This window comes from Saccopteryx bilineata, chromosome 11 (genome assembly GCF_036850765.1).
Source record: "Saccopteryx bilineata isolate mSacBil1 chromosome 11, mSacBil1_pri_phased_curated, whole genome shotgun sequence".
NCBI lineage: Eukaryota > Metazoa > Chordata > Mammalia > Chiroptera > Emballonuridae > Saccopteryx > Saccopteryx bilineata.
Window position 1 is genome coordinate 59029124 of NC_089500.1, and position 17635 is coordinate 59046758.

The window sequence follows — 17635 nt, forward strand, 5'->3', positions numbered from 1 at the left end:
CGAACCTGGGTCCTCCGCATGCTAGGCCGACGCTCTACCGCTGAGCCAACTGGCCAGGGCCTGCAATAATCTATTCTAAAAACTAAACTGCTTGGACATTTTCCATATAAGATAGTGATGACACAACACACCTTCAGGTCTTAACTATAATAAAAGTCCAAATAGCCTACACAGCATTTTAGCTTGAATGTCTCAAAACATATCAAAATCAATATTCTACTTCTAAGAGGTAAAAATATTTTTTTTGCACAACCTTGGTGCTGAAAATAGCACCTTCCTGGGAATTAGAAAACCTACTGATTCTATCATATAAGTTGTACGATTTCCAGACAAACCACTGACTCTTTGGTCTTAGCTTTCTTATCTGTAAAGAGAGACTAGTATATTGAAGTATCTAAAGCAAAGATAATAATATTGAATGTGATATTATGTTAGGATGCTAGTCACATAAAATAAAACATATTTGATTTTATATAATAAAAATCTATCCAGTGAATTAAAGAAATTGTTATTATAAATATTTAATATATGATTAATTATAATAAGACTAATCTTATATGTTATTCCTCTAGTACGGTGTTTCTTAAACTCCTTTTCATGATTTTTTTGGAGCCCCCCCCCCCCAGTATCAATTTTTTTTCCTTGGAGGCAATTTCACCAATGTTGAGAATGTATGGTCAAGTCTAAAGTCATCACTATTAGTGAGTTATTTTTTAGGGTACATTTACATAGTGCTTGACTGCACGTAGTACATCCTCCTCCCTCTCATTTGATAGCTGTGTTAGGTAACATGCCTAAGGTCCTCCAGCTGAGAGGCTTGAGCCTGGTGCGTCTGGCTCTTTAACAAATGTGGCATACTGCTCCTCACTTGTCAACATGTTTGAGCGTTGCTATGTGTACTGTAACAGCCCAGGGCGTGCTCGGATTGAATACCAGTGTTTTTGTGTCTTCCTGTGTCTGTAGTTGTGTGCTGCAGTGGCTTTGGGTGGTGCTGGCCTCATAAAGACTCTTTCTTGATGGTCTGATCTTATCCTGCCTCATCTACTAGCCCAACAAATGCCCATTATGGAACGACTTGTGAAGGGGCTGGAGGGAGATGTGAACATAATACCCAATTTTCTTCCCACCCTCAAAGAGCCAAATAATCTAGTTATACAGATAAAGCAGCTGGATATACATGGCAACCGGCACTACAAGGAAGAATTTTATGACAGTCACATGAAAGTACAGACAAAAATGTTTCACCTCCTGCTTGAATTTTCCTCCAGCGATAAGTCTTCTCATCAGCCCCTCTAACAGACCTGTGGCAGAGGGTGAGCAGATGGTTAACCTAAATCACCCTCAGACATAGCTGTCTTTAGTTTTGGATGGTTGCACATGTATACCTGATACACAGTATATGTTGGTTGGATGAATGAATGAATGAATGAATGAACTAACAAATGAATGCTGAGCTTACATTTTTTTTTGTATTTTTTTTTGTTTGTTTTTTGTTTTTTCTGAAGCTGGAAACCGGAGGCAGTCAGACAGACTCCCGCATGCGCCTGACTGGGATCCACCAGGCATGCCCACCAGGGGGCGATGCTCTGCCCATCCGGGGATTCGCTCTGTCGCGACCAGAGCCACTCTAGCGCCTGGGGCAGAGGCCAAGGAGCCATCCCCAGCGCCCGGGCCATCTTTTGCTCCAATAGAGCCTCGGCTGCAGGAGGGGAAGAGAGAGACAGAGATGAAGGAGAGGGGAAGGGGTGGAGAAGCAGATGGGCGCCTCTCCTGTGTGCCCTGGCCGGGAATCGAGCCCAGGACTTCCACACGCCAGGCCGACGCTCTACCACTGAGCCGACCGGCCAGGGCCTGAGCTTACATTTTATTTGTTTTCTCTGATATCCTCCGTGAATTTAAAATGCAATGCAATCTTTACTTTCATAAGTTCAGAAGACTATGCCACTCAAAGATACATCTAAAACGACGTTTTATTTTCCAAATAGAGTTTGTTCTAATTAACATGTTTTTAAAAATATAACGCAGAAGTATGCCCCTTCCTAAAGACTCCTCAGGGTAATTTTATGAGCTCTGCCTCTGAGGAAGAGCTGTAAGATTGTTTTCAATTTACTGTCTTTACCATTTATTAAAGTCTTGCTGTGGGCAAAATACTGAGAATACTGGCATGGGTGTTTTTGTATTTTGAAAATAGGCGCTGAAAGGAGTATGGAGGTGATTAAGCACCACTCCTGTCCTCCAGATGTTTACAGTCTAGAGCAGTGGTAGTCAACCTGGTCCCTACCGCCCACGAGTGGGTGTTCCAGCTTTCATGGTGGGCGGTAGCGGAGCAACCAAAGTATAAATAAAAAGATAGATTTAACTATAGTAAGTTGTTTTATAAAGATTTATTCTGCCAAATTTAGCGAAAATCCAACATAAAGTACTTGGTAAGTAATTATTATTATATGCTTTAACTTGCTATAACTCTGCTTTATAAATTTTATAAAGTAAAGCTACTTCCCCTACTTTATAAATCACCATTACTGTGGAACCGGTGGGCGGTGAGAAAATTTTACTACTAACAGAGATACAAAAGTGGGTGGTAGGTATAAAAAGGTTGACTACTCCTGGTCTAGAGGAACTACCCTAGGTCTTGGGCTTGTACTGACATCTAGCAACTTTCCAGAAAAGTCCATTTATTCCAGTTGCCATATCCCAGCCTCTGAGGATGCAGAGGTAGTAAAATGTTTTCATCCATACACATAGTTAGTTGAGCATGATTTGAAATTAAGGCTTTCATCCCTTCTGACCCTTCTTAATACTATCATTTCCTCAAGGCCCGAAAGACCTGGCCTCTGAAATTCCAGATGATCTGTGTGATGGTACACCTTCAGATTAGCTTTCACAAGGACTGCATTAGGAAACCAAATTGTAACCTGTTTTTAAGGACACTGGTCCTCGTGTCTCCCCAGCATAACAATGTATTGGAGCTCTCTACCACTCTGTGTTCACTGAAGATTGAGACACTTTCCTAAGAAAATCAATCCGAGGTCATCACTCAAGCTCTGCGCCCCATGCAGACATACCAGAAAATCTGCCCGTGATTCAGAATGCCTGTGGAAGAGCAAAACTGGCTCTGACTCAGAGACTGAGCCAATTATTGAGGCTGTTTGTTAAGACCAGCAGGGCTCATGGGAAGGGACCACCTGGTAAACATGTGAGAGGTCTTGTGAGCTGGTGACGGAACAGTCACGGGGATTCCAAGTGTGCCTGTGATGTGCTATGTGGCGGAGAACTCGGCCCCTTTGAGCTTCTTCTTCCACATCAATGTGATAAGAGTTGTTTGTGGGCAGCTCTGAATATTCTAACATACTTACTTATTGATGTTAAGGGAATTCTGTCCAGCTGCCTTGGTCAGGAACTCTTCTGCTACAACCAGGGACTGGCTACACACACTCCTGCTCAATGCTTGGTTCTTATAAGTGGTCCGAGGAGATTCTCTGTAAGGGTTTCAGGTGGCCAGATTCTGAGTTGGAACTCACAATCCCATTCCTGGAAATGCCTTCCTCTCAATTTTATTATTCAAAGCATATATCCACATACAAGCACTCTAAGACAACTTACAGTGTATTTTTTCCCATTATTCTCCTGCAGTACACTAACAGTGAGAGTGAAAAGTCCTGCAGAAAGTGAACCCTTTAACTATAGTGTGCACCTGGTAGACAGGCAGAAGGCGATGGGGTTGTATCTGGGAGTAGCACCCCTGGCAAGATGTTATGTTGAAGGTCAAGAACTTAAATCTAATGACACTACATGTGGAAAATAAACTGGCAAAAGAAATTTGAAACTGGTGACATCATCTAGGCTGTGTTTATACCACACCAGTGAAACCAGTTGAAAAAACAAAAATTGAATCAACTTGACTGTCAGGATGACACAAATTACGGCTGGACTGCTGGTTTTCTTCTTCTTCTTCTTTTTTTAAAATGACTGAATCAAATAATTATTTAAGTAAATGTATTATCTAATTGTTCCGCTAATGTGATAAATGACCTTACATTTCTCAATTACTATCAACCCAGTTGCTTATACATAAACATACCATCTCTAACACTTTCTAATGTTGTTTGCTTCTTTCAAACGTACCCCGATGGACTAGAAGGCATCAAATGACTAAAAGGCCTAGAAAAGCTAGACCTTGCCTTGCTGTGTGCTTGGTGACGAGGCTAATGTTCTGCATAAGCAGCCAAAAGTGCTGTTTACATCATTTTCAACTGCCCCACATTCTCGAGGAAATCAAGTTCCTGCTTTAAGCTCGATTGATCCTTGGGCAACATTCAAACTCATGAGTCATCATCTGCTACCCAAACCTCGAAACAGAGACAAACAAGGACATTGAAGCCATAAGGAACAACGTTGACCTACAGAGATGCTTGAAGAGCAAGCCCAACATAAAAAGATAGCTCCTGATCACAGGCATTATTGTAACAACCTTCCTTTTCCTCACATGCAGGGAGTCTTTCATCTTCAAGATTTGCAAATACTAACACTTTAATCCTCACAACATCCTTGTGAGCTAGGCAGGTGGCATGAGTTATGATCCTCATATTAAAGGTGGAAAGATGATAATGACGGTGATAAAAATTAAAGCACATCAAACAGTATCAGCTCCATGGCATCAATGGATCCGTGGCTTTCTCAGAAAATTAAAAAAGTGAAAACTGTCAAATGTATTCTCATCTATTTTACTAAGTTTCACACCGATGCTTAGGACCCACTACTTTTGAAAGACTAAAAGCACAAGTTTAATTACTACTTTGTTTAAAGTGGCAAAAGACTCTCTTGGGAAGTCAGGCATCGTTTTTCTTAAGTGTTTTTATTTATAAATAACACCAGTACAATTGAGTCAAGAAATGTTCTTTTGATTCCATGTGGTCCTGTGGCTGCTCCTCAGCCTAGAGAGGAGGTGGTGACATTAGCCTAGGTAACTGAAAAAGCCTCTACCTGGTGGTCACAGAATGGCTGGAGGATCTTCCTGGCAGAAGATAGACCTCCAGATAAATTAGAGTCCAGGGCACTTCAGGCCAGCATGGGGGCCACCACTTATGTATGGAAAGCAGCTTGTTTGAGTCCTGGGGAATTAAGAGAGTGGAAGTTGTTTCTGCCTTTGGGTTGTAAAACCCAATGCAAAACTGAACATACACCCACAGACCCACAGAACATAAATAAAAATCAAGACTTGGCCTGGAAGAGAAGACTCACAGAAGGGGCCTGGGTGCACTTTCTTGGGGACTGACAGGGAGTCTTCCTCTAACATTTCTCCTTTGTTTCAACAGGTAATTTGCTTCCCGGAAGGATGGAGGAAGGGAAAGAGCTCCTGCTGCCTACACCATTCCCTTCCCAGACTGGGACCTGTGAGGGCTCTCACGCGCAGCAGAGGAGCCCAGGCACTAACCTATGGGGGGCACTGCAGCGCCCCCACCCTGAGCAACTTTCCAGGCCTCAACTCTTCTCTTTTCTCCTCTTCTTTTCTCTTCTATCTTCTATCCCATCTCTCTCTCCCTCTCTCTCTCTCCCTCTCTCTCTCTCTCTCTCTCTCTCTCTCTCTCACACACACACACACACACACACACACACCAATCTCTACAAACCCATTTTTCTCAGACCTCAAGTGAGACCCCCAGCCTCCCAGCGCCCCCCCCCCGTCCATCCTTTGGAACACCTTTCACAAATGGGGCATCCACCCCTGTCGAGGGGAGAGAAAAGGTCCCAAGTTACCCCGGGTGGAGGCAGGGAGCTAAAGGGCATGTTTTCTTTCCCTGCCGGCGGTGCCAAGGGCTGTAAGCCCTTCGAAGAAAGAAGCTCCCACGGAGTGGGCAGCTGGGGAGGAGGAGAAGGCTGCGCAGAGCCTGGGGCAAGAGAAAGGGGGGACTTTCGGGAGAGGGTGCTAGCAGCGAGGAGGGGAAGGGCAAGGGTGGAGGGAAGTGGGCGGCCGGGGAGGGCGGCGGGGGGAGCAGAGGCAGGAGGGGAGCCGCGGAGGGGGTGGCGGCGGAGGGAAAGGGGGTGGAGAGGGAGGCGAGAGCTGCGAGAGGCGGCGCCCGACACGCCCTTTCAAGTCCCCGCGCCCCCATCCCCCGCGGCGGCCCGGGGGCGGTGGCGCGGCGTCGCCTCCCCGGTCCCTCCCCCAGCCCCTCCTCCGCCTCGCGGCCCGGCCGCCCCGCCGGCGGCGCTCTGGAAATATGAAGAGACGCTGCAGCTGCGGCGGCGGCGGCGGCCACAGCAGCTCCGTGGGGCGCGCGCTGCGGCGGCGGCGGCGACCGGGACGGGACGCGGCGGGTCCGGGCGCAGAGAGAGCCGCAGCGCGCAGAGGGACAGGCCGGGCGCGCGGGGCCCCCCGGCGCCGAGGGAGCGCGCGCCCCGCGGCCCCCGTGCCGCGCCCCCCGGGGATGGGGCCCCGCGCCGCGGCCGTCTGATCGCCGGCCTGGCCCGGCCGCACACGGGCTGGGGCCGAGGAGCGTCCCGCCCCCGTGTCCCCGCGCCGGAGCACTCGCCCTGCTCGCGCCGACGCCTCGCCGTGTGGCCCCAGGCTGGAGGCGGGAGAGCAGCGCGCGCGCGGCGCCGCGGCGCTTCCCGGGGAGCAGGGGCCCCGGACGGCTCGCGGCTCGAGCGGTTCCAGGCGCGCGGGAGGTCCCGGAGGAGGACCGGAGATGTCCTGTCTGTGCCGCCTCCTGCTCACATACCTGTTCCCGGCCCTGCTGCTTCACGGTGAGTCCGAGGCGGGGGTGGCGGCGACTGGCTGCCCGCCGGAGCGGGAGCCGGAGCCGGAGCCGGGGGGCGGGAGCCCCGGGAGCCCCGGGAGCGGCAGAGAGCTCCCGCGGAGCCCGTCTCGGTCGCGGCGCTCCCGTCCCCGCCCGCCGAGCAGCTCCCGCTTCCTCCCGCTCCGCTCTCGACGAGGGGCTGGCGTTGCCTAGGCTCTGAGCTCCTCTCCCCTGGCAGCGCCCGGACCTCTTTGGCTGCTGGAGTTTTCTTTCAGGAAGGTTACAAATGTCACACACAACTTTTATCTCCTGAATCCATTGCCTCAAGTCCTAGGGAAAAGTTTTATCCACTGTTAGGTTTTCAAACTGTAGACTCATGAAATCACAGGCTTTGCGGTCCTGGTTCCAAAGTCTCAGCGCAGGAGGAGCTCTTGATGTGGTCCAAGCTTTTATGAGACTGAAAGAGAAACTACGATTATTTGAGCAGAAGAACAGCACGCGAGTGTATCTGTGTGCCTTTCCTAGGACTAGTGTTTTTTGAAAGGGTGGTGATGGGGTCTTCTCCCAAGTAGACTGGGTGCAGTTACAAGAAGCAAGGGATTCCTAATAGCCACGGTGTAATAATTAAAACCAGTCACCTAAGTTCTCTTGAACTTGATGCCTTATTTTCCTCAAGCCGTTGCTTGATCATTTTGTCTCTGTGCTGCATGTGCTACATTTTCTTAGGAGATCTAGTAAACACACAGAGAACATCCATAGTTTAGAAGAGTTCTGGGAATTGCCCTGAGAAAATCAAAGCAATTGCCTGGGAGTTGCCAAGGCAGATTTTGTGCTAGATTGATGTTCATCATCTGGACAGGCGGTGGCAGAACATATGGAGCCCATTCTGATGTCCTGAGCGAACTTTCCTTAATGGTGGACACCTGACTTCAGCCAAGTGTCTCCACTGGGAGCCTCCACCAGGAGTGTGGCTCTGCTTCCTCAGTACCTACCACAGTCAACCCACATCTCTGCAGATCAGATTACCCTCCAGGTAATCTCGACATTTCTGAGTAGGATCTGCAGCTGATTGGGGAGCTTCAGAATGCTTTGTAGTTAGCCCTGAAGATCAGGCTATGGCCATCGCAGAAGATTGAGGAAGGTTAACCTGCAAGCTGTACATGGCTATTTTGTTGGCTGTTTTGTTTTGTAGTCCTGCTTTAGGCAGGGGGCTTGGGCAGCACAGCCACACAGACCTTGCAAACATGTTGGGCTGGGCCAGACCCGCCTGATTGCCAAGGTGTGTATTCTGAACTCTAGTGATCCCAGACTTTAAAAGTCAGGGTGGAAGGCTTGCAATTCGAGGGCCAAAGAGAGAAGGTATAATTATAGGGTTGCACTCCTAGGCCCATCTGCTTAGAATTACAGAGTAGTTTTAATCTTTGGCTGAAACATGAAACAAATCAGAGCCAATGAACAGATCAAACAGCAGCTGCCACACACACCAGAAAAAAGAGAGCAAGAGAGATGAAACAGAGGAAACTGCTCCTCCTTACAAAAAACCTGTCGTAATATCTGTAAAGAAAAAAAGACAGTATGGTCAAATGACTTTAAAATGAAAAATTACTTGAAATTTGGCAAAAACAGATTTTTTTTTTTTTTTTTTTTGCATAAAACCATTGACTTTTGGACAATAAAAGCAATCCTCAGAGATGCAGCCTGGGCCAGTTTGTACTGAGATTCTTCTCCCTTCCTTGAGAGGTGGGGGTTGTAATTAGACTTCCTACCCCTCTAGTCCCAGCTGGGATTTTAATAGCTGGCAGGTAACAAGAGCTCAAGTGTGTCCCTAGTGAGGTCTGGATATAGCCCCAAATCTCTAAATTCAGATGTGACTTGGCCTGAACTCCTTTGGATCAGGGATTACCCAGACCCAGCTGTGCCTTCTGCCTGGAGAACAGGCTGGGCCGGGGGGAGAGAGAATGGAGGGGCAGCCCATGCCCTGAATGATAAATGGGAGGACTGTGGGGCTAGACCCAGTAGGCTTGTGTGTGCACGTGTGCTCACACTGTGTGTGTGTGTGTGTGTATATCAAAGAGGATAAAAGATTAAAAACAAAGGTTTGCAAAGTGTAATTGGATGACCTGGATAACCCTGCGAAAAGTTATCCTGTTTCAAAGTGAATCTGCGATGACAAAGTAGCACTCAAGTGTCCCGAAGATCTACTTAGATCCTTGTAAGGAATATCCAACTGGAGGGAAGAAAAGACACAGGGACTATTTGTTCACTGTATAAATCCTCGTGATTTAAGAAAGGCTTGTCATAATTCATTTGGATAATGTAAGAAAGACACCAGTAAAGAATTGGGTATTCTCCCTTCCCTTTTATTTATTTATTTATTTTTTGCCTGAATTTTACTTGACTGAAGTAGTTTTAATAGAAAATGGGTGTTAAACTAACCCAAGAGAGTGGCTGTGTTGTACTCTATAGGAAGGGGTTTTACAAGCATTTTAAAATTCAGTAGTAACAGATGGCACTTGATCATATATTGTAATAGATGCTGTAAGTCTGAAAGAAATTACCTGAAATCTCCTTAGGATAGTTGAAGGATTTTTTTTCCCTGATAAATAAGCGTTTTATTTTGCTAACCATAGAACACCATCTGTCTATTAATGGTAGTGATTAGTAGGTAAAAGCACACTTTCTGTGATTATAAATGTACTTGTGACAAACAGTTACGTTTCAGACACAGATTTTTTGTTACACTGATAAGTCACATTAATATGATTAAAAAATGTACAAGACCTTCATGAAGATTCTTTGTGAGGATGCCTTATGTTGGGCGTACAATTTTTGTCCAGATTTTTGGTTACTTTTATTTCAACTAATCGCAAGTTACAAATCACCTTTAGGTCCTGTTAGTGAATACATTAAGTTCCGGCAAGACTCAAGTCCATTGTTTACTTTTGCTATTTTTTTAAAGATGGAAATGCAGTGCAAAACTCAAATTTAAAATTTAATGGCATAAAAAATATATATGTCATTGGTACTGTCCTCTCCCGCAACTCTGAAAACAGTCGCATTTCCTAATCCAGATAAAACCTATTGGACGTTATGAAGGTATGCAGCTGGAAGATGTCCATTATCACTGTTTTCTTTGCTTAGAGGAAAAGCTGCAAAAATCATTCAGCTCTAAAAACACAGATCGGCACGAGGTATTCCAAAATCAGTAGTGCTTAAATGCACAGCAAAGTGCTAACTAACGTCTCTTTGATTTTAAGTTTTGGAGCTGATGTTGAGAGAGATGTTCTTATTCCCCAGTGCTGTTCACTTTTGTTCATTTACTTTTCTGAAAGGTGAAGACAGTTTTGAGCTCTTCCCTTTCATTCGAGCATCTATTCTATCAAAATATTTAAAAACTGTGTATATTACTGAATGATAGCTTAACCAACAAAATGTGAGGAAATATTCTGAGTAGGATAAAAGAAGAATCATTGAAATACCATTTTACGGAAGAGAGTTCTTATAAACAAGAAAACATTGTCTTTTTCATACCGTTTCCTCCTCAGTCATAAAATGAAATGTTGAAAAGAAATATGACTCATCTGTTCATAATGGGGCAAGGTTCTTGGACAGATGTTAATGTTATTTTGTGAAATAAATTGAGTTGCTTTAAACATGTGGCTAAGCAGATCTATGATCACCATGTTTATTCTTTTTCTCTCTAAATGAGAAAAGCACTAAAAATGAGTGGATAATAAGACTATAATTACACACTGTTTAGGGACAGACTGATAACTTTATATAATCAATTAAAGAGAAGCATAAAACGTTAGAACTAGAAACATAAAAAGATAAATTAGGGATTATGTACTCTATTGAAAGCTTGCATAGCAGGACATGTCAATAAACTGCCAGTAGAGTCGAAGTGATTACAGAGAAAACCTCAGTAAAAAACCTGCCATTCTCCAAGTGTGACTTCTCACTGTGTCAAGATTTTACATGTACAAGTTGTTTAGTTCTCTCCAGTTGGGGAATAAAATTATTCTGGAAAGTCACATGATCAGTATTTAGGTTTGAAAAAGAATATGGTGTCACTCCAAAACAATTAACAGTATTTTGTTCTATAGGGTTTTCCAGATTCATTCATTCACTAACCATTCATTCAACAGGTACATTTATTAGAACTGACTTCGTGCCAGGTGTCGCTGCTTGCCAGGGATAGGGGTTGTAAGGAGGAGCCTGAAGAGTCCTGAAGAATATCTAGAGGTTAAGAAAAAAAGCTATTGCAGAGCCCCAGAGCTGGGAGGATGATGTCACCCTATGGTTGACTGCAGTCTTTTCCCTGCTGGGACTCCTAGCATGCATGCACACACACCACAGACATGCACAAACACACCGTGCACACAGTTAGCACATGCACACACCACACATGCACACAGCTGTGCTGAAAAGCATGAATGTGACTGCAGCAGCCAGCTGCAAACCCATCATGCAACTTTAGCACTCAGTGGTTCAACCCCAGTGTTTGGGGACCATGGCATTAGAATAAAAACACAGAGAGAATTACTTCGTGCTCAACTAAAGTTAGATGGAGCCAGGAATTTTAAATATTGATTTCGTGATACATTTCATGAAGGGAAAATTCTTTTAGACATCACGTTTTAAAGATTGGCCAAAGCAGCTCTCTTTGCTTTTATAAAAAATAATAATAATAATAATGGAAATAGAAAGAAGAGGTTGGTAAGCACCGATTTCTGTGTACTAGTAAAATCCAGTATGTCTGTGCTACATACGTGCTTTTATTCCAAAACATGAAAAGCTGCCCTGGAGTTTATCTAGCAGTATCCACTTCAAAGCACACATTTACAGTAATGACTGCTTATTTAATTGGGCAGGGCAATTTCATGGCTAAGTAATTACCTGCATTTAATCTAATCAGTCTCATTTTATCTGCTTTAAGTTTTTAGGTATCGAACCAGTCCTAACTTGAGAATATTTTCTCACTCTGATTATCAAAGGACTACATGTCACATTGTATAAAATACAGAAACATGCAAAATGAGCCAGAAAAGAATCATTTAAAACCTTTTCCCCAGAGAAAACCATTATTCATGTTTTGACATTATACCTATTTAGCCTTTTTTCAGTTTTTTTTTTTAAAGCATTAAAGTACGTATATAAAGGCTAACCTGATCAAAGATTTGTTTTCAAAGTTTGCTTGAAAATTGTTTGCTTTCCAACTAATTTTACATTTCATTATCTGTTTGGAACTTTCGATTCTCAGTCTAGATAAGCAGGTGAAAAACCGCAGAATATATTTGGAAAAATCGGGATGAGGACCCTGGAGTGCGTTGTCCTTTCACTTTTCCTAAAACAGTGCTCCCTGCCTGAAAGATAGGCTCACACATAGTAGGCTCTCCGCTATTTGTTGAATGAATGAATATCAACTTTCAAAAGGCAAGCAGTCACTTAACCTTTCCCTCTTCCCCACCCTTCTGTGTTGTCCCATCAATGGACTGCGTTGTTTTTGAGGGCACCATGGGTTGAGAAACAAGCTTTGCTGTGGATGACTAGTAGAAGTACTGTATTTGTCCCCTTTGAAAACTGCACTAAGCACAGCTCTCTGAATGCATAATCTGGCCAGTTCAGTGATGTAAGTGATGTAAATAGTTACCTGGTCACTAAGCCTTTTTTTTTTTTTTTTAGCGTGTAAATCCCTGCATAAATGGTCAACCCTGTGCTTCCTTTCATTTCATGAAACCTGGTTTTTTGTTTGATAGCATTGGAAATTTTCACTCTCTGAAGAGTAGATTATTGCAATGATGGTAGTAATTAATATTGTTCTATAGTCATTTAGGATTACTGTTGCGGAGTAATTTATTCCTTGGGAGTAAATCACTCGTACAGATGCACACACATGCACGAACTCACACACTAACACACATGCACTCACTTGCATGCACGTGAATAAACTCTCCAGAGCTCCAGGATCTCATTTCATTCGCTGGAAGTGCTAATCTATAAAACTGTACTCTGAAGTCTTCAAGAATGAATTTGTTTTCAACAGGTGAACAATTTCCTTCCAGAGGAGACTTTTTTCTTCCACAGTTGTATTATTATTTGTCATAATAACTTGATCTTGTCCCAGGTCATGGACCCCTGAGGTTGGAGATATTTGATAACCTACCGGTATTTATTCCGAATCCCACTGGACAGGGAGCAGTGTTAGGGAGAGCTTCCAGCTGAGCTGGTATCACAGACTGGCTGTTTGTGTAACTCTTCACATTAAAGTGTGGTTCTCTATTTACTCCTTTCTCTACTCGTATAGTAACTATCATTTGATATATTAGATATAATAGGCATAAAGTGGATTGTCAAGTGTTACACAAATTTTAGTTATCAACACATTTTTTTTTTTACTTTATACAGGGAAAAAAGGCACATATCAGATAACCCAAAGCTACCTCAAAGACTGGAAACTCATAGCTACTTTCTTACTGGATAGTTGTTCATTCTTAGATGCTCTTTTCCTTGGACTTATTTACAGCAAAATCTTAATGAGAACCCAACTAATTAGTCTTCTCAATTAACCAAAACATCTAGAATCTTCAGTTAACCAAAATGTTTGTGTGTGCACTCACACACATGCTTTCACACTCTTGTCTTGTAAGAAAAATAAGGAGGAAAACCTTTCATGGCTTAAACAGAGCTGTTACCTGTTCAGTATCTCTTTATCCACACTACCGTCCCATGGACAATGATGTTTCTAATAATGACCTTGAGCCACTTTAAGAACTGCATCATCTGAGAAAGATCATCATGTCAACTGCACTCAACATACACTGGTAGAATTTTCTACAACCAAATATTATGATTGGCCAACACTTCAAATTATGCAAAAAGTCTAATTAAGTGGTTTAAAAAAGTTATTATATATAATAAGCACTTCTATTATTATAAATTATAGGTATATTCAGACAGGAACTGTCATTGTAGTTAGTTGCCATACCTAAGCACTGCATTAAAAAGTACCAGGATGATTGATGTACACAATTTAAGATGTATTAAAATAGGACATATAGGCCCTGGCCAGTTGGCTCAGTGGTAGAGCGTCGGCCTGGCGTGCGGGGGACCCGGGTTCGATTCCTGGCCAGGGCACATAGGAGAAGCGCCCATTTGCTTCTCCATCCCCCCCCCTTCTCTCTGTCTCTCTCTTCCCCTCCCGCAACCAAGGCTCCATTGGAACAAAGATGGCCCGGGCGCTGGGGATGGCTCCTTGGCCTCTGCCTCAGGCGCTAGAGTGGCTCTTGTCGCGGCAGAGCGACCCCCCGGAGGGGCAGAGCATCGCCACCTGGTGGGCAGAGCTTCGCCCCTGGTGGGCGTGCCGGGTGGATCCCGGTCGGGCACATGCGGGAGTCTGTCTGTCTCTCCCCGTTTCCAGCTTCAGAAAAATACAAAAAAAAAAATAGTACATATAGGTATTTCGCAAGATTTTTCTTCAGGTATAGTGCTAAATTAGTAGAAGATCCTTCTTTTCTCCTTCCCTCCTTCTCCCCATCTTTTTTTCTCTTTTAATATAACTTCTTGATAACACTTCTCTCTACAACCTGCAAAAGATGATCAGTAGCACTCCCAAGACTACAAAAAAAAATTTACTTCTGTTTGTTGAAAGCCGTTCCCTTTTTTGATCTTACTTATTCAGGCAAAATGATACACTGAACCATTACAGAAGCTTCATAATTGAACTTCTTGCTTCCAGTCAGCTTCTCATTCCTCCAGAACAGGGAGAAGCGGTTTTCCCAGTGGGCTTCTTCTCATGCCATTACATTGTTTAAAACCTTGTAGCAGTTCCTCTCTACCTTTCCTGTTGAATCCACTCTCAGTATGACACATGGCCTTCTTCATCCTGACCCTGTCTCTCTCGCTGCTCTTCTGTCCTTGGCCATCCGGTGATCTCCCTTCCCCGAGCCTTGTCTTGTTCCTTCTACACTCCTACCTGTCTCCTTATGTTTGAATGTGCTGTGTATTCTGCCTAGACCACTTCCATTCAGTCTTCAAGGCCTAGTCACCCCTCCATGAACCCCAAAGAGGATGAATTCAAGAGTCTGCTGCCTCTGTCTCTATGAGTCCCTCTGCAAGCCCACCTGGGGCTGGTTTCTTACCCAACTGAGAGAGACTCCCTCTAGGCATAATGTTTGTAGCTTCCATGCCTAGAAGAGTACCTGACACTTCTGAGCCTTTCTGACTTTTTGAATGAATGAATGAATGAATGAATGAGTTGCCAGCTTCGGTCCCACATTGTAGTTAACATACTCCTGGTGACACAGTGAACTCAGGGATCCTTGGGTTGACCAGATATCCAAGTCTGGTCTCTTTGGAGGGCACATCATTGCTGATCCTGAGAAGGAAGTCTTGAGTTATAAACATATATATAGCTGTTACAGTTGGCCTCCTCTCCTGCCATTGAACTTGGTTCTTCAAATGACCTTTAATTCACAAGAAGGCTACCTACATTTTCCACACCAGATGTCAGTGGGAAACCACTATCAGTCGACTGCAGACCTAAGAGGCAGTTTCTCCGACCTGTAGCGACTCCTGCTTTTACTCAACCCATTTAATTTTGCCCCTAAGGGTAATCAAGGTGATGAGTACTTTGAAGGGAAAAAGATAAAAAAAGGGGAAAATAACAACCCCACTTTGTTTTCACCCTGCAAATACAATGTCTCCCTGGAGTGTGAGCCTGAAATCACTGAGTCCTGTGTCCTGAGTACTGTGCTAACCGTGAAGTTCTTTCCCATCTGGCTGCTCACTCTGATATTCTTCTGTCCTGACAGCCTTGCCAGGTTCATGAGCTTTGCTCATTGTCTAATACGGGGGTCCCCAAACTTTTTACACAGGGGGCCAGTTCACTGTCCCTCAGACCATTGGAGGGCCGGACTATAAAAAAAACAACTATGAACAAATCCCTATGCATACTGCACATATCTTATTTTAAAGTAAAAAAACAAAACGGGAACAAATACAATATTTAAAATAAAGAACAAGTAAATTTAAATCAACAAACTGACCAGTATTTCAATGGGAACTATGCTCCTCTCACTGACCACCAATGAAAGAGGTGCCCCTTCTGGAAGTGCAGCGGGGGCCGGATAAATGGCCTCAGGGGGCCGCATGTGGCTCGCAGGCCGTAGTTTGGGGACCCCTGGTCTAATAAATGCAGTAACTAAATGGAGATTTTACTCTAGAAACCCAGAGCAATTTACTTATTTGCCTGCTTTCTGACGTTCTTTATTTCTTCCAACTCTGGGGAAACGCATAACTGTAGGCTTCCTTCCTGTGTGACTAGCCTTGGGAATGACCAGTGCACACCCTGACCTGCTCCTCTTCTGCCTTTGAACTCCCAGCTTCCTTCCTGGAGCCTTCTTCATCATCCCTACCTTTGTTCTCTGACATCTGGGCCACTGAGACCTTAACAGCCTCAAGGTCAGAAAAACTTGTCTTTTTTCTCTTTTATGCTTTTGGCTTCTAAAATACAGTGTGTCCGTAAAGTCATAGTGCACTTTTGACCGGTCACAGGAAAGCAACAAAGACGATAGAAATGTGAAATCTGCACCAAGTAAAAGGAAAACTCTCCCAGTTTCTGTAGGATGATGTGGCAGCATGTGCGCATGTGCAGATGATGATGTAACACCGTGTATACAGCGGAGCAGCCCACGGCCATGCCAGTCGTGATGTGGACGGTCCAGAGGAAAGTTCAGTGTGTTCTGTGGCTCGTTAAATTTGAATCCGTGACCAAAGTGAAACGTGAATATCAGCGCGTTTATAACAAAGCGCCACCACATAGGAATAACATTACTCGGTGGGATAAGCAGTTGAAGGAAACGGGCAGTTTGGTGGAGAAACCCCGTTCTGGTAGGCCATCAGTCAGTGACGAGTCTGTAGAGGCTATACGGGGTAGCTACCTAAGGAGCCCTAAAAAATCTGTGCATGAGCCCACATCGAACTGCACTAAATAGGTATGAAACTGGGAGAGTTTTCCTTTTATTTGGTGCAGATTTCACATTTCTATTGTCTTTTGCTTTCCTGTGACCGGTCAAAAGTGCACCATGACTTTACGGACACACTGTATACAGGGTAATAGTGAATAGGTATTTGTTAAATTTGGAGAACTTGTCAACAACCACAGAGACCCACCCCTTTCTCCTTCAAGGTTACCAAGTGCTCTGGCCCGAGAGCCCTGTGTCCTCATTCTGAATGCTCTGCCCTTCCCAGAACTCAGAGTGAGATGGCTATGGATGATCTTTACCATCATTTTAACTGTGCTGTTAGCTAGGAAAGACTTTTTACGAGCCATCTAAGAGCTTAGTTATTATTTCAAATAACAATGGCTAACATTGAATGAGAACTGTGTGCCACATCCTCTTTTAAAGAAAACAGTCTCTGTTAATCCTAAAACCAAGCCTAAGAGATGGGTAATGTTACTCCCTCTTTACAGATGAGTAAACTGAAGCTTGGAGATGTTAAGTAACTTAAGGTCACAATGCTAGTAGTTTTTCAGTAGTGATAAGACAGATTTTTTTTCATATTTTAAGATCTTTGCGATAGAGGCACATTGATCTTAAGGTGAATGGAGTCCATCCCTGTTAGCGTGCAGACAGCAGGTATGGGAACACTGCTCATCACCACACTCACTTCCTTGATGTGCATCGTTGGGCCTCTGTATCTTCAGTTTAGTTGCAAATAGTTTGGTTTTGAAACTAGAGTAAACATTTGAGCCAAGCATGTTTGGGTTTTTTCTCCATAATTTTTTTTTTTTAATTTATTTATTTTTTTAGATTTTTTTATTTATTCATTTTTATTAGAGAGAGAGGGGAGAGATAGAGAGAGAACAGGGGGAGGAGCAGGAAGCATCAACTCCC

General features: G+C 44.1%; 1 protein-coding gene across 1 annotated transcript in view; it reads left to right on the top strand.

The window, feature by feature from the left end:
- Positions 1 to 6552: 6552 nt before the first annotated feature.
- APCDD1 (APC down-regulated 1) overlaps positions 6553 to 17635 on the top strand; it is a 45244-nt gene continuing 34161 nt past the window's right edge. The window contains exon 1 of the mRNA XM_066246413.1: positions 6553 to 6744. Coding sequence (XP_066102510.1) covers positions 6687 to 6744 — 58 coding nt within the window. The 5' untranslated portion in view covers positions 6553 to 6686. The remainder of the gene's footprint in view (positions 6745 to 17635) is intronic.